This window comes from Mastigoproctus giganteus, chromosome 7, assembly GCF_048544385.1.
Source record: "Mastigoproctus giganteus isolate SK-2022 chromosome 7, ASM4854438v1, whole genome shotgun sequence".
Taxonomy (NCBI): domain Eukaryota; kingdom Metazoa; phylum Arthropoda; class Arachnida; order Uropygi; family Thelyphonidae; genus Mastigoproctus; species Mastigoproctus giganteus.
This window is the reverse complement of record NC_143581.1, coordinates 235,513,988-235,535,700: the sequence shown is the minus strand read 5'-3', so window position 1 is coordinate 235,535,700 and position 21,713 is coordinate 235,513,988. Positions and strand designations below refer to the sequence as shown.

Sequence of the window (21,713 nt, the reverse complement as noted above, 5' to 3'; positions counted from 1 at the left end):
TTCAATCTGATTCATCCCTTTCATTCTAGAGTTTACTTAAGTAAAGAACTCTTTGATGTTTTTATTTGCATCCTTTACCAAGGATTTCTCATAATCTGCCTTTGCCTGCCTAACCTCCTTTGTGACTTGATTACAGAAAAGTTTATATCTGCCATAGGCTTCTAATGTCACCTGATAATTTATATCCATCCCATACATTTTTCTTCTCTGCCACGTACCACATTAATTCATCTGACATCCATTTAGGCCTGAACCTCTAACAGTATTTTTTAGTTGGAATGAAAAGGCTAGTAGCTTCCAAGATTAAGTCTCTGAAGACTTCCCATTTAGAATTCAATGTTGGTAACATCATCAGTTGATCCCACTATACAGAATTTAAAAACTGTCTGAGATCCCTCTAGTCACCTTTACAAAAGTAAATGCCCTTCCCTTTAGCCTTGATGGTAGTTACATCTTTAAGTAATTCCCATATTAGTACATTGTGATCACTATCACCAGTGGTTCCTTTATTTGCAAATTCGTAATGCATGAATAATCACTGCTGATAATCAGATCAAGAGTATTACTTTCTCTGGTTGCCTCTTGAACATGCTGCTGTAGAAAACAGTCATCCAATAAATCCAAAAAATCTTGCTATTGTGCGAGTGACCAATCCACAAGTTCCAGTCAATATCTAGAAAGTTAAAATCTTCCATAATAAGACATTCTGATTTACTGGCCCACTCTATTTCTCTGCACAATTGCTCATTATACTCACCAGATTTATTAGGCCTATAACACACACCTACTCTCATTTTTCCTTTCCCAGTGCTTAAGTCACACCAAACAGACTCAACATTGCATTGTTCACGAACATCAGTTTGATGAACTTCCTTAGATTTTATGTGTTTCTTAACTAACAGCTAACCCCTCCTCCCTTCCTGTCCTGTCTATCCTTTCTGTACACATTGTACTCCCCAATTTCCAATTCTGCTTATATCTGTGTGACACCACATCTCTGATATCCCAACAATATCTGCCTTTGATGTCTTGGCTAGCACTTCAAGCTCATCAAATTTATTAACTATACTCCTAGAACTGGTGTACATGCAAGTATACATGCACCTGTTTATACTTTTAGTTACCCTAACACAGCCCATGTATTTATTTGTTCCACTATGATTCCCAACAGTCCTGGAAATGTCCATAGCTCGGCTTTCCATGCTGCTACTCATTCTAATAGAATCAGTGCAAGAATCACTTTTGCCTCTGCCTGTGGTCACTGTTAACCTTTTCATCTGTTTTTCTTTAAGCAAAAAAGCTTTAGTAATCACAATAGTTCATCCACATAAAAACTAAAAGTCAAATAATTCTATAACTCAATGAACAGTGTTTATTCATTGAGTTTTATAATTATTACCATAACTATATAAGAAATCATTAATTAATTAGTTAAGAAATTATTACCATAACCTTTCAGGGACATGCTATGATCCTTGTAGCCATTAGGTACTTAATAAGCCCTTTTGTTGATGTTTTTTTTTTCAGTTTATTGAATAGGTAGATGGTTGATCATACTTATCGTGAATAATTTGTTTTGGAAAGCAAAAGGATGTGTAACAGGGCATAACAGCTGATTTTATTACTGTGTTGACCGCAATGCTTTTATTTTTTGTTTGGAGAAATTAAAAATGTTTAATGTGGTGGTAACAATTTTAAATCATTACATGCACATTTTTTCATACTAATCATTATTGTATGCTGAAGAAATTTTCAAGCAATGACAAGCATACTAAAGTAAAACCTTGACTTACGCTACCTCATTTTAACATAAATCTCATATATCGAACAAATATTTTGGTCCTGACAAGTTCAAATGGAGTTTTGTATAAAGAACCTTGTTAGTTCGTAACTTCATCTTTTCATAGCTCTCAATGAAATCAAAAAATATACCCAATGATATAAAAATTAGAAACTTTTCCTTGATTTTTTTTTTTTTATTTGTTTGGGAGGTTTGCTTATATTTAACACAAAGGTGACCAATCAGCATCTGTTTAAACTGAGGGCAGTTAACTAGTTTCAGTTTAAAGTACTGAACTAAAGAGTGATACTCATATGACTTTGCCTCCACGTATATACAATGTGCTGATTCTTGCTCTACATAAATTTAGCCAAGAAGAGTAAGAAAAAAAGTGTTAAATTTTTTTGATTTTTGTCCCCACGCATGCACCATGCCTACTATACATATTGGGTGATATGTTTTTTTTCTTAACACCTTTCATATCAACTGTTGCTCCTTTCTCAGTAGTGTGAATGGGTAAGAACTTTAGAGAATAAAAAAGGCATTAAGAATATGTAATATTTTTTAAATCATATTAACTAAATCATGTCAGGTATAAGAAAAAGAACAGTTTTAAAATCCTCACCCTTGCTAAACTAGCTATATCACTATCAAAGAGCCTTATAAATTCATCACATTTTATCAAGTTTGTGTGATAAGGATCCAGGATTGTTGTAAGTTCTTTGTACTCATCATCTGTTAAAGTAAAATCCAAGCCTTGTTCAACTGCCTTTCTGAACTCAGGTCTGGTTATTTCCCTCCTACCATCCTGATAACAATTTAAAAAAAAAAGAAGAAAAAAAAAGTTAAATATATATTAATAAAAATAAATATAGCAAAATTACTTCAGTATTATACATATTCAGATAATAAATGATTACTTAGAGTTTTCTTAATTAATATTAGTAGATATACTCATTATATGACATGAATGAAATAAACTATTGCTAATGTACATGTAATATAAGTAATTACATTCACTTCCAGTCAGAATGTCAAGAAAAACCTACCTGTCTTAACTGTTTGTCTTCCTATTTCCTACTAACATCTACTTCATTGTTATATTCCAATCAGCGATGAGTGGAGCTTTAGAGCTGATAGCAGTCCCCTCTATTCCATTACAGTGGTTAGAGGGCACTGCTAGCTAGCTGTTGATTTTCAAGCTAGCTTGAACTCACATCATCATAATGTTGCTCATGTCACTAAGCAATCCATCATCTCTTCACCCGTTTAACCACAGGTTGAACAAGGTTCCAGAGGGCACTGCTTTTGGTGCACATATGCAATTTACAGGATTCATATACACAACATCTCATATACACAGATTCATTGAGTACAATACATGCTCTCCAACAAAGACAGACTCCATCACATCCCATTCTCTATCAGATACAAGCTTGTTTGTTTGTTTGTTTGGTTGGTTTTTAGGAGCATTAGCAACTAAGGCCATATTGCTCCGGAATATGCGGTGGTCATTCCTTGACCTTTCCGCATCCTCCGTATTTGGTGGTGACGGGCTCGAACCCCGGTCTAATCAAGAAGCGTGTGCTACGCACTGCTGCTCCTTCCCACCTGGCCAGATACAAGCTCAACTTGTGAAACTTAAAAGCAAAATGAGGCAAGTAAAATTCTGTTGGATCCCAGGACATACAGGCATTGAAGGTAATGAAAGAGCTGATAGAGCAACAAAGAATCCTACAAACACAAACCAAAGGCTTTACAAAGTTCCATATACCGAATACAGACCTATCATAAAACAGTTTCTCCGCAATCAGTGGTTACAAATGTGGCAAAATGAATCAAACAATAAACTGTTTTAAATAAAACATGAACTACAGCCATGGAAAACGAGTCTTTGCAAGAATCGGCACGAAGAAGTCATTATATCAGGACTACGCATTGGACATACACATCTTATGCACAATTATTTACTCACCAAAGCAAATACTCCAGAATGCCTTCACTGTTCTTGTCAACTCACTGTAAAACATCTCCTTATAGAATGTCCACAATACCACATGACGCGACAATCAGCCTTCCATCTCCCTATAAATTTCCAAGATTCTCTGACCTTATCACAAATCCTAGGCGATAACTCCAACATTGAAAATATATTTACTTATTTAAAATTAATAGGATATTTTGACCAGATATAAATCATATTTAAGAAATATAAACGTCCTTGTCACTAAACATTAATAGATAGGCGCAATATGGCCAAAGTTGCTTTTGCGCCAAAAAACCCAACAACAACACCAACCAGCAAAGGAAGTAAGCAAACCCTTAGCCATAATTATGAGAGCTTCCTTGGACTCCCCATGGACTGGAGGTGTGCAACGGTATCACCAATTCACAAAGGGGGTTCACAAAAGGTGACACAAGTAGCTACAGACCTGTTAGTTTAACTTGTGTTCCGGGAAAATAATGGAACATCTGATTAAAGAAGCATTGCAAAATCATCTAGACAAGACTGCAGTAATAGTTAAGACACAGCATGGGTTTGTTAAATGGAGGTCTTGTCTGACCAATATGATTGGATACTATAATGTGGTCACAAAGGAACTGAATGTCAAAAATAATTTTGATATCATATACTTGGATTTCAGGAAAGCTTTTGATACTGTTGTACATGGAAGACTGCTGTACAAATTGGAGAGATATGGCATTAAGGATAAGTTGCTACAATGGATAAAGGGATGGTTGGGTGGGAGAAGACAGAGAGTGGTAATCAATGAACAGTGCTCTTCTTGGTAAAATGTTATTAGTGTAGTTCCCCAGGGTTCGGTGTTGGGCCTATTGTTGTTTTGTATATTTATCAATGATATTGATGAAGGTATATCAGGTTTAATGTCCAAGTTTGCAGATGATACAAAGGTTGGCAGGGTTGTTAATGATAGTAAAGACAGTATGCTACTCCAACTGGATCTAGATAAGTTTGAAAAATGGGCTGAGAAGTGGCAACTGAAGTTTAATATTGACAAATGCAAAGTACTGCACATGGGTAGCGATAACCGAAGAGAAACATACCAATTGCGTGGTACTACACTCAGGGAAGTGGAAAGTGAAAAAGACTTGGGGGTAATTGTGCAGTCAAATATGAAGTTAGCTGACAGTGCAGACAGGCTGCCAGGGCAGGTCATGGAGTCTTGCCAATGATATATAGGAATTTTGCTAGCAGGGACAGGGAGATGATTATCCCGTTATACAAGGCAATGGTCAGGTCACACCTTGAGTACTGTGTACAGGTCTGGATGCCTCATTTTAGGAAGGATGTAGAGTTGCTAGATTGAGTACAAAGAAGTGCAACAAGATTGGTGAGGGGAACAAAGGGGTGCTCTTACCAAGAAAAGGCTTAAGTTCTGCAAATTGCAGTGCCTGGAGAGTAGGCACCTGCGAGGTAATGTCATTAAGGTGTATAAGGCCTTGAATGGGTTGAGCAAGCTGAATGCTGATGGGATTCTTTCTCTTGCTCAGACTAACCTGAGGGGGTAGTTTCAAATTATTATTATTATGATTATTAGCCATATGGTGCAAGGAAGCCTGAGGCTTATGCTGCACCAGCCATAAAGAGAGAGAGAGAGAGAGAGAGAGAGAGGCAGAAATAGAAGGGAATCACCAAGAAAGCAAGAAAGGGAAGAATGATGATATCCAGCTTAGGATCCTGGGTTTTCCAAGCCCATACTCACTAGATGTGAGCCCCCTTGGGATAATTTGAAGAAAGACAGTTGCAGAATAGATGTGCGGAAATTTGCCTTTAGCCAGCAAGTAGTTGAGTGGTGGAACAGGCCTCCATCTTTTGTTCTGGAAGCTAATAGCCTAAATAAATTTAACGTTGAGCTGGACAGGCATTTGGAATCAATGGAGGGGTGAAATGGGGGTGTGTTTTTTTTTTTTTTTTTGGCTGATTCTGCATAAGCTTGTTTTCTTGCATCGTATGCCTCTACTAATGCTAATAATTATACAGGGTTATTCAAAATGAAGTTCGGGGTTTCAAACAATTCCTGTACACACATGAGCAGACATAGGAAGAAAGAAATATTTCCAGAATGCAAGTATAGTAATGAAGTTTTTTTACATACCTCATAAATGTTCAATATGCGAGCCTTTAGTGAAATCGTCCAAAATCGCACATTCTGCTTATTCACTTTCCCCGACAAATAGAAGGTCGATTCATCAGAAAAAATCACTCTGTCAGCAAAGTGGCATTGCACAACGGTAACAGATTTACTTACATGAAACTCCAACACAGTAAAAGCTTTCTCATTACATTCCAAAGCCATGTCGCAACAGAGCAGAACTGCCGTCACAGGCAAAAAAATTCTGAAACCCCGGACTTCATTTTGAATAACCCTGTATAATCACATAATCCTTTTAACGTGAGTGTTGAGAGAATTCTACTCTTCTGCTGCAAAACTGCTATTTTAGCAGCAAATTTCATTCAAATCACCAAGTATTGAACAGTCTGACAATAAATAAATTAATAAAATATTAAAACTCTACAGAAGAAGTTTAATTAACTTAATACTTACTTTGTCAAAAGTTGTAAATACTGTTTTCATACGTGCTTCTGGACAAAGAACATGTTTTTTGATTCGATCTATAACAGTTAAACACTTTTCAAGTGTTAGTTTTTCTCTATAAAATAAATAAAAAAATCATCACCTCATTACATACTATCTCAAAGGTTGTCAAAAGCTTAAATGACAGGATGACATAACAGTTTACAAAATTTAAGTGCTATTCTTTGCTGCTGCTCTTCCTGAAACCTGAAAAAAAATATATTAAATAATGTGTTTTCTGTTTAAATTTTATTTTCTTATCCTATTTCAACATAACTGATTCATTAACAGGTATATGCATGTAATCAAAGTTTTTGGATTGTAGCTTTCATTTTATTTTAATTCAATTGGCAGTAATTGCTTGAGCTCTAATAGAAACTCCTACATTTTTGGCACTGCTGAATGCATCTCTAATTTGGTTTTGTATTTATTTGAAGTGTAGGTTATAGCTATTTATTACTGGATCATGATGATGTGAAACTCTCCTCCCCTTTAGTGAGAACATTGGTTTGCAAAAGAGAAAAAAAGCCATACGGTGGCTTTTTTCCTGAGAAATACAGAAGCGGTGATGAGGGGAAACAGCAGGCATGTGGTTTCTGCTTACTCTGCTGTGACTATTCAAGATTTTAAAAAAATCTTGAATAGTCACAGCAGAGTAAGCAGGAACATTGCTGCTCTGGAGAAACCAATCCTGAGAGCACCACTTCTTGGTAGGTTTTGTCACATTACTTCCCAAAGATGCTGTCGAACATCTTTTTAGAAATCTGATCCTCAGATTGCCCCTATGTGGCCAATTCTTGGGGCACAATTACCGCAATGTCAAATAACACAATGAACATTCTCTTCATAGTGGAATGAACCTGTATGGCATTCTTCAGGTGCAGTAATTATGGAATCCTAACTGTGAAAACTTTGTTTATGTCAAGGTCATTACCTGTAAAACCATGTTTCATCATCCTGTAATGATCTCAGAAAGGAACTGTAGATCTGATTATTTCACAAGTCTGATACCCATGAATACAATTCTGCTTTTGCTTGTTCAGCTAATTCATCTTGCTAACTAAGAGTTCTGTTCAGAGGCTAGCAGACTTGACTGTCATAAGGAAACACACCTTGTCTTAGGAATTTACAATAGAAAGTCAGGTGGCCACCAAAGTATGTTTGTAATTTACTAAATTTATACACAAAATCATTCAACTTCTATGAGTGTATTAAATATTTCAAGTTGTAACACTTCATTGGTTGGTATTGGCATACAAATCAGCTCAATGGTGCAATGAGTAAACTTACTCATTGTTGTACCATCATTACTCATTGTGCTAACATGTTCTTTTATAATGCATTTTATAGCATCAACTAGTTTTGACATTCATGATACTGCCTCTATACTTGTCTCTCAATGGTCTTTTGCGATTATGATTCACAAGAATGTAGTCTTCATTAATTTATTGACAGAGGGCATTGTTTTGCTCATATAAGTAGTTGAAAATGCATGATTTCTTATTTTTTTAAATAAATTTTTAATTATATTATTTTTAATAAACTAAGTTATTTTATTGCTTTCTAACATATAGCATATGATATGCACTGGAAATGAAACCTGCCGTGTTTTTTTTTTTTTTTTTTTTAATATATTTGGATAACTGAATGATTACAGCAAATTATCCTTACTATGGCTGCATTCTTTAAGAAAATTAAGAAAAATTTCCACCTTTTTATAAAAACATTGTTTTTGCAAGAAGATGGAGAACAACTGCAGTTTAACAGTGAGACTGGGTAGGGGTTAAACTGAGCCAAAAAGAATGATTCTCCTTTGAAATCCAGAGAATGGGCAGCAATGGTAACAACATGAAAAGAAGTTCAGAATTACAATTATCATATATCAAGTTTAACAGAGGCAACATATTTATAAAATGCTATCAAAGGAAGGTCACATACAGATGCCTTACAAACACAAAGATTTTGAAATTTTTAAATCCAGCCCCAGTGAAAAATGTATATTCAGGAGAAGATCAATGCACAGTGCAAGACTATTTCATTGATATACAGAGAAAGTTATAATGTGAATGCTAATGGTCTTTAGAACAGACACTATATGAAAAGCTAAGGAATTTATGTATCAGTCATAAAAGAAATAAATAACAAAAAAATAACAAACAATACCAAAAAAAAAACAAAACAAAAAACACTGAGCTTCTCTAAAAGGTCCAAAGGAGGGCAATACACCTGGCGAGGCTGGCAAAAGGTAGAACATTATAAGGAGAGGCTTTGAACATGTGAACTATGGAACTTGATAGATTACACCATCCTCAATCAGTTCCACTCTAAGTTCCTCAGAGGAACACGACTGAGTCTGTAAGGCTTTAAAAGCAGTTTTGAGCTGCAGATGATTCACAAGGATTTTTTTTTTTTTTTTTTTTATGTGAACCCCAAACACGAGAGGTATTAGAACCTATATACGTAGTACCGTGCTTGGGTTGGAGGTTCAGAAGATGAAAGAAGATATTTGTTGAAACTGGACTTGAACTTCTGTAGATTGTAATTTTCAGGAAATACGTATGAAGGAAGGTTGTTCCAGAAAACGGCAGTTGAATGAATAAATGAGGAAGATGAAAAGTTGGTTCTGTGGGTTTGAAGTTGGACAGTAAATGGATGTTGGCTGCACGTGTTCGGACTGTTTTGAAAGAGAGAGCAGGAATTATAGAAGCCAATTCAGAAGAACAGTGCCCATGGAAGTATCTGTAGAAGAGGCATGCAGCAGAAACAGTACGTCTATGAGAAAGCGAGTGGAGAGACTCTGTTAGAGATGAATCATTAATTAACCTAATTGCCCTCTTCTGAATGGAATCAAGAAGCCTGAGAGAGGTTTTGGGGGCACCACCCCAGATGTGGGAACAATATTCCATGGCAGGGCGGATTTGCGATTTATACAGCGTGAGCAGCTGTTTGGAAGAAAAGTAACGCCGAGAGCGAAAGAGAAAACCAAGTTTTTTAGATGCAGAGGAAGCAATATTTGTAATGTGCTTGTGCCAAGAGAGATTAGAAGTCAGGGTAATCCCCAAAAGAGATATATCATTTTGCCTAGAAATCGGAGTGTCACTAAAGACAAGCATAGGAGCAGAAGAATCCTTTTTGAGAGATATAAGACAAGACTGAGTTTTAGAAGGGTTGAAATCAACTAAGTTGTCTTTACCCCACTGGAGAATTACCTGAAGATCGGCATTTAAGGAATTGGTAGCAGATTTTCGGGAAGTTGAGCTGATTGAGCAGGACAAGGTTTCTCAAAATGGAAAGTTGAATGCAATGTGCTATCATCGGCAAAACAATGGATAGGATTTCCAGTCAATGGAAGAAGGTCATTGATATACAAGAGGAAAAGAGTGGGGGAAAGAACTGAACCTTGGGGGACACCGGCATTAGTGGAGAAGTTAGAAGACAGAGAGCCATCTACCATCACCCTCAGTGAGCGATCAGAGAGAAAACTGGATAACCAATTACTAAAATTTGATAAAACCCAGTGATAAGAACCTGATGATCTAATTTATTTATTTATGTCTTATGTCCCAGTAGCTGTCCATGCCATGAGATGCTAAGCCACAACTATACACACTGTCTTTATTAGACTAAATCCTGCACCCACAGGAAGTAGTGCAAGTTCTGTGGGTGCCACAGGGAGCCCAACTAATGCAATTTTTTTTTTTTTTAAATTAGCAAACAAGTTGATCAAAAAACTGCCTGAGAGGGACAGTAATATGTATGAATCTTCAAATTTCTCTTATTCATTTTCAATTTTTTTTTTTTTTTTTTTTTTACTTATACAATAAATACAATGTTTTTACAATAAATAACTTTACTTATTTATTCTGAATTTTAAGTTTATTTTCTTTTCATTTGTCTTTTATTATTAATTTTGTAGTATGTAAGCAGCAGCATCACTGCTTCAGCATTTCTTGTTGCAGCACGCAACTGTTCCTTTAATGTGGTATAATTTTATACTGTTGCACATGGAAGACTACTGTACAAATTGGAGAAGTATGGCATTAAGGGCAAGTTGCTGCAATGGATAAGAGAATGGTTGAGTGGGAGAAGACAGAGTGGTAATCAATGAACACTGCTCTTCATGGACTAATGTTATTAGTGGAGTCTTCCAGGGTTTGTGTTGGGCCCAGTGTTGTTTTCTGTATTTATCAATGATACTGATGAAGGTATACCACGGTTAATGTCTAAGTGTGCAGATGATGCAAAGGTGACAGGGTTGTTAATGACAGTAATGATAATACACTACTGCAACAGGATCTAGAAAGGATGAGCAGATGGGCTGACAGGTGGCAATTAAAGTTTAACATTGACAAATGCAAAGTACTGCATATGGGTAGCAATAACTGCAGAGTAACGTACCAACTGTGCAGTACTACACTCAGGGTAGTAGAGAATGAAAAGGGCCTGGGGGTAATTGTGCAGTCAGATACGAAGTTTTTTGACAGTGCAGACAGGCTGCAAGAGTAGCTCATGGTGTTTTGTCAATGATATACAGAAATTTTGCTAGCAGAGATAAGGAGGTGATTGTTCCCTTGTATAAGGCAATGATCAAGCCACACCTTGAGTACTGCATACAGGTCTGGAGACCTCATTTTAGGAAGTATGCAGAGCTGCTGGAATAAGTACAGAGAAGGGCAACGAGATTGGTGAGTGCAACAAAAAGGTTGGTGTTACCAAGAAAGACTTCAGTCCTGCAAATTGCAGCTTCTGGAGACTAGATACCTGCGAGGTGATCTAATTGAGGTGTATAAGGCATTGAATGGTTTGAGCAAGCTCAATGCTGATGGGACTCTTCCTCTTGCTCAGATTACTCACCTGAGGGGATATAAATTCAAAGTGAGGAAAGACAATTGTCGAATAGATGTGCAGAAATTTGCCTTTAGCCAGCAGGTGGTTGATAGTTGGAACAAACTTCCATCTGTCGTAGTGGAGGTCGAAACTTTAAGTTCAAGGAAGAACTAGACAAGCATTTGGAGTGAATGGATGGATGGGTGAAATGATAAGGGATTTTTTTTTTTTTTTTTGGCTGATGCTATAAAGCTTGCTTTTTTTAATCATATGCCTTTACTAATGCTAACAGTGTGTAATTTAGTAAATCAATAAAAAAACATATGCATTTTGGGAGTTTTAAAAAGCATTTTCAAGATGTGTTTTAATTTAGAGAGCTGATTTGGACTTTTTTCATAGTAAAAACTGTACAAATTTTGATCACAGTAGAAACTTCAAAGACTTCTTTGAAGTTCTTGTGCTCATCATAATATCACAAAAGACTACTTTGGTCACAAGACCTTCAAAGATTTCTTTGAAGTTCTTGTGATTGAAGTGATCTTTCATGACGGTGATATAGCAAAGACAGCTGACAATGAACAAGTGATAAGAAAATACCACAAAATGTTTGACTCTATTATGTACATATTTCCATTTTGGAAATAAATATAATAATACGAATATAGGTTTTGAGTTCTTTATTATCTTTAAACAAAAACAACTTTGGAATAATCTACATTTCTACAATGACCACTGTTATACCTCATGCAAATATTAAGATAGTTTATTTAGCTATTAAATAATCACTATACATTAAAGTAACATTTCAGAACCTTGCCAGAACCCATCCTCAGACCATACACAGGCTGTTTTTTAAGGAAAAAAAGAATAAACTAAAGTACTATAATGTTAAAATTAATATTACATATACAAAACTTCAAGTGGACAATTACTATATAAAATTTATGCAATAATACATTACATATTATTTATTACATTATACATTATTAGTTTTTTACTTATTCTATTCCATTTGAATAACTGGAAATTAAGGTTAATCAGAATTTCTTACCTGTTGCCAGGATCTTGCTTGCTCAAAGTCTCAATTCTGACTGCACATCCTGGCAAGAGGTGCAGTCAACTGTTTATTTATAAATGAGGTTTTCTAATTAATTGTCCAATAGCAGGATGCCATATAGGATTGAGCCATTGATTTTTTCTCAAGATGCATGGACCCAAAGCTCATCCTCAGCTCCTCTGTGGGTTGTAGTGCTCCCTCTATCCAGAGGTGGTGGTGGTGGCGTTTAAGATTAGGGTGTTCTTCAATATTTGGAGTTTTCTTTCGTGTTTATTCAGGTCTTTTTTTATTGTCTTTTTAAATATGTTAAAGTATTGTCGTTAAATTCAACAGTTTGTTTTATGTTAGCATTAAGCATTAGCATTAGTAGAGGCATATGATGCAAGAAAGCAAGCTTATGCAGCATCAGCCAAAAAAAAAAAAAAAAAAAAAAAAGTTCCCATTTCCCCCCTCTGTTTATTCCAAATACCTGTCCAGCTCAGCCTTAAATTTATTTAGGCTATCAACTTCCACAACAAAGGATGGAAGTCTGTTCCACCAACCAACTACCCGCTGGTTAAAGGCAAACTTCCGCACATCTATCCTACATCTGTCTTTTCTCAATTTGAATTTAATTAATTCAATTTGAATTAAAAAATCTTGTTTTGATTTAGATGTTTCCTTTCAAATTAATAGAGGAAGCACAAGTATTAAGGATATTGGTGGTCTTTGGGTCTTCAATGAGCTGATAACATATAGAATTTTGAACAATGGAATTGCAGACCCATTAAAAAACTTGACATATATTACAAAAAATAACTTGATGTCGCCATTTCCTAAGCTTTGAGAATTTTTCTGTATATTCCTGTTTTGATTTGAACTTATGCCCTCTCAGGTGATTATTCTGAGCAAGAGGAAGAATCCCATCAGCATTGAGCATGCTCAATCCATTCAAGGCTTTAACTTTCAACCAAGATGTCATTTTCATTTATTTCTACCTCTTTCACAATATGGAAATTAGGTACTGGTTGTTTTTCAAGGTGTGCTGGTTCTTCGATATTACTTGTGAGAAGAGTTGTATAAGCCATTTTGAGATCTTCTGTCAGAAATTTGCGACTGATGACTGGGAAACCTGGTTTATGGACTTTAATGTTTGCAAAGAGAGCTGGTGCTTCTGAGCTACTAGGATTCAATTTCTTGTGAAGTTCTTCATCTATATACTTTGGTTGAGCATAGATTTTAGTTTCTGTTTCACTTTCTTGATTGGTAGGATCATTTTTCAATTTTTTGTAGGTGCTGGAGTCTTTCAGCAGTTCTTCAACTTTATCACTGTAGTCCTTCATGTCCATGATAGCCGTGATGATGTTTGCTTTATCTGCTTTTGATATGAGGATGGTTTTGTCTTTCTTCAGGTTTGTTAATGCTCTTCTTTTGCAGGTTGTTAAATTGTTTATTCTCATGTAGATGTTCTTTTAGCCTTGTGTTCTGAAATAACTGTATGGAAGTGAGGTTAATGTAATCACTGGCATCGTCATCCCAGATGTTCCCCACACTGTTGAGGAGTTGGGTCAGGAATTTAAGTGTAGAGACATGGGTTGGTGTGGGTTTGAAATTTAAACCTTTATTTAGTGCACGTTAGTCAAAGCTGAAATAAAACCAGCACTCACCTCATGATCCATTTAGTTGCATGAATTATATAAAAAAGGGGGTATGGGAAAGCCTCAGAATAACAACTAAAATCATAAGTTAAAAATTAAAATTAAGCTCAGAGGAGGAAGAGGTGCACCACATCATCCTCTAGCTGTCAGTTTTGAAAAGTAAAACTGTAAAGTTATGTTTAAATGAGAATAAGGCCAATAGTCCTGAACAATGGACTTTTATTAAAAACATCTTCAGTTGGCACATTTTTCTTAGTGCCAACTGAAGATGTTTTTAATGAAAGTCCATCTTTCAAGACTATTGGCCTTATTCTCATTTAAACATAACTTTACAGTTTTTCTTTTCAAAACTGACAGCTAGAGGATGATGTGGTGCACCTCTTCCTCCTCTGAGCTTAATTTTAATTTTTAACCCAAGATTTTTAACTTATGATTTTAGTTTTTAATCTGAGGCCTTCCCATACCCCCTTTTTTTATATAATTCATGCAACTAAACGGATCATGAGGTGAGTGCCGGTTTTATTTAAGCTTTGACTAAAGTGCATATTTTCCGTCTTAACTTTCAGCATTTTAAGCTCTTGCTATTTTTAATTATAACCTTTATTTAATATATTTACTTCCACTGCAGGCAGGGTTCTAGAACTTAAGTTAACGATATCATTGGAAGTTCAAGATTATGTCAAGGGTGAGTGCTATCATAGGATGGGATGCAAGGGAACAATTTCTTGCAAGGGAGCAATTACAGAATATGAGATTTGAAATTTTACCATTGAGATGATTTGCTAGGTCTATGTGTGTTTTAGTAGATCTAACAGTTATTAATCTATTCATGTTAGAAAAATTGTTTTCTGTGAGGACTGAACTTAAATCTGCTAAATTTTTGTTAAATGTATTTGTAAGTACTGTTCAATCATCAGCCAAAAAAAAAGTCTAATCTAACTTGCATAACGACACTACATAATAATTTTATTCAAGTTATGTTAATGATCTTAGCCAAAAAGTTGTTTTTAGTGGGGTCTTTTATATTTAAATTAGCCAGGACAAGCTTTTTTCGTGGCATGTGATAAGATATTTGAGTCTACACTTTAGTTTGGTTATTTTAACACTAAGATTTTAAAATTCACAAATTTGATGGACTGTGGTTAGTCCGTACTTGGAACTAATTTGGAGAAAGACATACATGGTGATTTCCATAGAGGTCTCCTGAAAGAGGCCTCTGAGGTCGGGAAAACTCATGTCTAAGAATATATAAATTCATACACCGACCATTGAATAAAATTTAAAATTTAATATGACTACAATTTTTACAAAAAAAAAAAAAAAAAATATATATATATATTTACAATAAACTATTACGGAATGCTAAAAACTGTAATAAAAAAGATCATTTACAATAAAATCTGCTAAAATATAAAACATTAAAAGCGCTAAAAATCTGAAGCTTTCGGGAGCGTCAGCTCCCTTCTTCAACAGTGATATAACTTCCTGCAACATCTCCTTAAGTAGCAGGCTCACGGTACCTCCACACGTGGTATTTCTCCACGTGGTTCAATCGGCACATGGTCAGAACTGGAAGCGGAAATGTCTCGGGAACATGGCAAAGAAAATCGTTCATCCGACCTTAATATAATTGTTTCAAAGATAGGATTTTCAAAGATATTAATCCTATCTTTGAAACAATTATATTAAGGTCGGATGAACGATTTTCTTTGCCACGTTCCCGAGACATTTCCGCTTCCAGTTCTGACCATGTGCCGATTGAACCACGTGGAGAAATACCACGTGTGGAGGTACCATGAGCCTGCTACTTAAGGAGATGTTACAGGAAGTTATATCACTGTTGAAGAAGGGAGCTGACGCTCCCGAAAGCTTCAGATTTTTAGCGCTTTTAATGTTTTATATTTTAGCACATTTTATTGTAAATGATCTTTTTTATTACAGTTTTTAGCATTCCGTAATAGTTTATTGTAAATATATATATATTTTTTTTTTTTTTTTTTTTGTAAAAATTGTAGTCATATTAAATTTTAAATTTTATTCAATGGTCGGTGTATGAATTTATATATTCTTAGACATCCATAGAGGTCATTATAGAAATCTAGATTCCATGGAAAACCACCACATAACGTCCATCTCCAACTATAATAAAAACAACTTTGTTATAGTTTCATTCACAGAACATTTAGATAACATATTTGTTTTTCATTACTAAGTCTAGTGAAACCAATATATACAAATCTTAATCTAATGAGTGTTCTTTCTGAAAAATAAAGAACCGACCTTGATTCCAAACGTGCCAGAAATGGATCCGGTTGACAGAACCTTTCAAGAAAGTCATGCCAATGTATTCTTTTTGATGGAGGGATATCTATTTCAAAACTAGAAAATAACAAAAAATCAAAGTAAAAAAATTATTTAGAATCAATACTAGAATAATAAAAATAGTTTAATAATTCTTAATAATAGAATAACTATAAATAAATTATAAGTATCAGATATACATACAGGTAGTTCTCCACTTTATGAGTTAATTCATTCCTAGCGCTCGCTTGTAAAGCAAAAACTCGTAAAGAGGGAATTTATTTCCCATACATTAAGGTTAAAAATAGGCGTTACATTCTCAACAATGAAATTAGTTAGCTAATTAGTTTATGTTTAAACAATGATTGATTTATCAAAAGAAATGAAAACGTAGCATGTAAAAGCAAGCAAATTATATTAATAGAGAAATTATTTACGATTTACAAATGTTAAAGAATGTTTATTCTTCATCATTATCAACTAAATGCACACTCGTTGATTGCTCATTATTGGCTCGGCACTTGGTTTGTTGCACAAGGAGTCGTCTTTTTCAGAAATGTTTCAAGAGGCGTTTGTTTCCAAGGTAATCTCTTTTAATTATAAATTTCACGATTGCATGTATAAGCATTTTTTAACGGCACACACAAATTGCATCTAACAGGATTCGCGTAGAATAACAAGTTTACGAAGCTTAAAAAAAAAAGGAATGAAGAGAATATTCTGAAAATTTATTTGTGTTTTTTATATTTTATTGAAGATTTCGGTGAAGGGAAAACACATTTCACCATAATAACGTAAAAACCCACGCAATTCCAGCTTTCGCAAATGCAAGAAGATCGAGTTTACTACCTGTTTATAATTGCATGCAGTAACAAAAAAGCCCAATAAACTGGAAAGTGCAAATTGTTTTTATTGTTTTATGGTAGTGACCTCCAGAAATGTGTTTTAGAAAAATATCACAAAGGCTTTCAAATATTGATTCTTCACAAAGGCTTTCAAAATTGATAATAGAACATATGATAACGATGAAAGTGTAGTGCATTTTAGTGATTTGAATTGGTAACTAATACAATTTACAAACCACGCTCACTACCTTTTATATGGCCTTAAGGTCATGTTCGTGACCTTAAAAATGACATTTTAGAGAGATAAATAGCTTAGTTGTATAACTAAGCTATTTTTACTGTATAGTGAAAATTTCGAATTTCCAAGATCTTGAAGCGAATTACCAAAAAAGAATTTGTTATTGGGTTCACATTACAATATTTTAATGATATGATGGTGTCTCTGGAACAGATTAATATCGTAAAGTTGGGTACACTGTATTGTATAGCTACGCATGTGGTTTGGAATGCGGTATTTATGAAAATTTAACATTCATTTTTTGCAATTAATGTTCTGTTTTTTCGATTTTGTTGATACTTGATACTTGGGAAGAAAAAAAACTCGTAAACCCGGGAACTCGTAAAGCAAGAACTGCCTGTACTTTTCAATTACTAGTCCACAGCAAAAATATCTTACTAAATTAGTATTATTTGTAGCAAATGATGCAAGAAAGCATCAGCCAAAAGAAAACTTTCACATCACCTGTCCATTCCATGTAATAGTTTATGTAATTCTTGTATATATTCAAACTATCCACTTCCACAACAACAATATGATATTGATACTGATCATGGTATATCAAGCTTAATGTCCAAGCTTGCAGACAATACGAAGGTTGGCAGGGTTGTTAAGGACACTAATAACAGTACGCTGCTGCAACAGGTTTGTTTGTTATTTGGTTTTAAGGAGCATTAGCAACTAAGGCCATATTGCTCCGGGAAATGCGGTGGTCATTCCCTGACCTTTCCACATCCTCCGTATTTGGTGGTGATGGGCTCGAACCCCGGTCTAATCAAGAAGCGTGTGCAACGCATGCTGCAACAGGATCTATAAAAGTTGAGCAGATGGGCTGAGAGGTGGCAAATGAAGTTTAACATTGACAAATGTAAAGTACTACATATGGGAAGCAGTAACTTCAGAGTAACATATCAACTCTGTGGTACTACACTGACAGTGATAGAGAATGAAAAGGACCTGGGGGTAATTGTGCAGGCAGATATGAAGGTTTCTGAGCAGTGCAGATGGTTGGTCTGCAAAAGTAGCTCATGGTGTCTTGTCAATGATATACAGAAATTTTTCTAGCAGGGATAAGGAGGTGATTATTTGCTTGTATAAGGGAATGGTCAGGCCACACCTTGAGTACTGTATACAGGTCTGGAGGCCTCATTTTAAGAAGGATGTAGAGCTGTTGGAATGAGTACAGAGAAGGGCAACAAGATTAGTGAACGGAACGAAGGGTTGCTCTTACGAAGAAAGGCTTAAGTTTTGCAAATTACAGTGTCTGGAGACTAGGCACCTGCGAGGTGATCTGATTGAGGTGTATAAAGCCTTGGATGGATTGCTCAATGCTGATGGGATTCTTCCTCTTGCTCAGAATAATCACCTGAGAAGGCATAAATTCAAACTGAGGAAAAAGTTGTTTTTCCTCAATTTGAAAAACGGAAGTTTGCCTTTAGCCAGTGGGTAGTTGGTTGGTGAAACAGACTTCCATCCTTTGTTGTGGAAGTTGATAACCTAAATGAATTTAAGGCTGAGCTGGACAGGTATTTGGAATGAATGGAGGGGTGAAATGGGAGTGTTTTTTATTATTTTTTTTTTTTTGGTTAGCTTGCTTTCCTGCATAAGCTTGCATTCTTACATCATATGTCTCTACTAATGCTAATAGGTGGAAGTTTGCTCCAACAATCAACCACCCAATGGCTGAAAGAAAACTTCCACACATCTATTCTGCAACCATCCTTCCTCAATTTGAATTCATCCTCCTCATGTGTGTGTAGTCTGAGCAGGTGGAAGAATCCCATCAGCACCGAATTTGCCAAATCAATTCCAAGGCTTAAATATCCCCAATCAGATCACATTATGAGTGTCTAGTCTCCAGATGCAGCAATATACAGTACTGCCACCTTTCTTGGTAAGACCACCCCTTTCTACCCTTTGCCAATGTCAATGCCCTTCTGTGCACCCAATCTAGCAGTTCTACATCCTTCCTAAAATGAAGAATCCAGACCAGTATGTAGTACTCAAGATATGGCCTGACCATTGCCTTATACAATGAGACAATCACCTCCTCATCCCTCCTAGCAAAATTCATATATGTCATTGGCAAAACACAATGAACTGCCCTGGCAGCCTATTTGCATTTCTCAGAGAACTTCATATCTGACTGCACAATTAACACCAGGTCATTTTCATTTTCCACTACCTTGAGTGTAGTACTACATAGTTGATACATTTAATCTGGTATTACTGCTGACCGTATTAAGTACCTTGCATTTTTTAATGTTAAACATTAACTGACATTCTTCAGCCCATTTTCCTAATCTTTCTAGATCTTGTTCAGTAGCATACATGATTACTGTGACTAACCACCCTGCCAACCTTCATATCATCTGCAAACCTAGACATTAAGCCTCATATATTTTCATCATTATCATTAATAAATACAGAAAACAACAATGGGCTCAGACCCAAACCCTGTGAGATGCCACTAATAACATTATTCCACAAAGAGCAGTGTCCATTGATAACCACTCTCTGTCTTCTCCCACTCAACCATCCTTTTATCCATAGCAGTCACTTGCCCAGTGAGAGCATAGCTGCTCCAAATTGTACAGCACTCTTTTATTTGCAACGGTGTCAAAAGCTTTTTTGAAATTATTTTTTGCATCCAGTTCCTGTTTTACTGCATCACAGTATACAATCAAATTTGTCAGAAAACAGTGCCCGTAAACATATCCACGCTGTATACCAAAGTATAATTCACTCTTGTCTATATGATCACTCATTACTTCTTTATCGAGTGACTCCATCATTTTACCTGGAACAGAAGTTAAGTTAACAAGTCTGTAAATTATTTGTGTCACTGTTTGATCCCCTCTTTGTGCATTGTGGTTACACTGTTACATCCCCAGTTCATAGATCTGGCGCCTCCATAGCCAGGTGGGCAGGAGAAGCAGTGCATAGCACACGCTTCTTGATTAGACCGGGGTTCGAGCCCATGACCACGAAATACGGAGGATGTGGAAAGGTCAGAGAATGACCACTGCATATTCCCGGAGCAATATGGCCTTAGTTGCTAATGCTCCTAAAAAAACAAATAACATAACATAGAGATCTACTTCGAATCCAAGGATGCTCTCATAATTATGGCTAATGGTTTGCTTACCTCCTTTGCTGCCTCCCTGAATATCGTCATCCACCCAGGTCCCTTTCTTAAGTTTAACTTCAAAAATTTCTCTTCCACTTTCCTCTCAGTTATTAAAAAATCATTTAGCTCCCTGTAAGTGTCTGATAAACTTCTGGATTTCCCTTCCATAAATAATTTTGCAGGAGTGAATGTAGATGCAAAATACCTATTGCTGTCAGCAACCTGAGCAGAATCATCAACAGTTAAATCATCAATATTAATTAGACCAATCTGATTCATCCCCTTCCTTCTAGAGTTTACATAACTAAAGAAGTCTTTTCTGTTTTTCTTTGCATCCTTTGCTAAAGACTTCTAATAATCCGACTTAGCCTGCCTAAACTCTTTTGTGCCTTCATAACAGACTAGTTTATATCTGCCATAGGCTTCTGTATCACCTGATAATTTATATGCATCCCACACATTTTTTGTTTTTGCCAAAAGTAGTAGTAATAGTATTCACCATAAAGTGCAAGGAAACCACAGGCTTTTGCTGCAGTGCAAAAAAAAAAAAACCCCACAAATAGATAAGAAAACACAAATTATATCCTTCCCTCCTCACACATGTAAGTATCCAATTGACCTTTGAATTTATTCAACCTGTCAGCCTCAACTACCTGCGAATCTCATCAGTTATCTAACATCCATTTAGGTTTAAGCCTTGAACAGTATTTCTTAGTTGATATGAAAAGCCTAGTCGTTTCTACGATTATTTCCCTGAATGCTACCCATCTAGGATTTGCTGATGCTATCATCATGTTGTTTCCAGTGGACAGAATTTAAAAACTGTTTTCTTAAATGGTGACTACAGTGGTAGTCTCTTTTACAAAAAGCAAATCCTTCACTTTTCCGTTGATGGTAGTCACATCTTCAAGTAAATCCCACATAAATTCATTGCTATTACTGCCACCTAGTGGTCCTTTTATCTGCAGATTCTTAATGCATGAAGAATCACTGCTGATAATCAGATCAAAATATTTATTGCTCTCTCTCTCTCTCTCTCTCTCTCTCTCTCTCTCTCTCTCTCTCTCTCTCTTGTTGCCTTTCTAACATGCTGCTGCTGCTGCTGTAGAAAACAGTCCTTCAATAAATCCAAAAAAGTCTTAATAGTGTGTGAGTGCCCCATTACAAGACATTATAATTTGCTGCCCACTCTCTGTAGAGTTGTTCATTTTACTCATCACAGTCATTTGGCCTATAACCCACACCAACTCTCATTTTTGTT

At 35.7% G+C, this 21,713-nt stretch overlaps 1 protein-coding gene across 1 annotated transcript in view; it reads right to left on the bottom strand.

The window, feature by feature from the left end:
* The window catches only part of LOC150083781 (EF-hand calcium-binding domain-containing protein 6-like), a 208,138-nt gene that overhangs the window by 93,509 nt on the left and 92,916 nt on the right, over positions 1-21,713 (bottom strand). The window contains exons 10-12 of the mRNA XM_090378599.1: positions 16,180-16,278; positions 6,349-6,454; positions 2,406-2,588 (exon numbers count right to left, since the gene is read on the bottom strand). Of these exons, the coding sequence (XP_090234725.1) occupies positions 2,406-2,588; positions 6,349-6,454; positions 16,180-16,278 (388 nt within the window). The remainder of the gene's footprint in view (positions 1-2,405; positions 2,589-6,348; positions 6,455-16,179; positions 16,279-21,713) is intronic.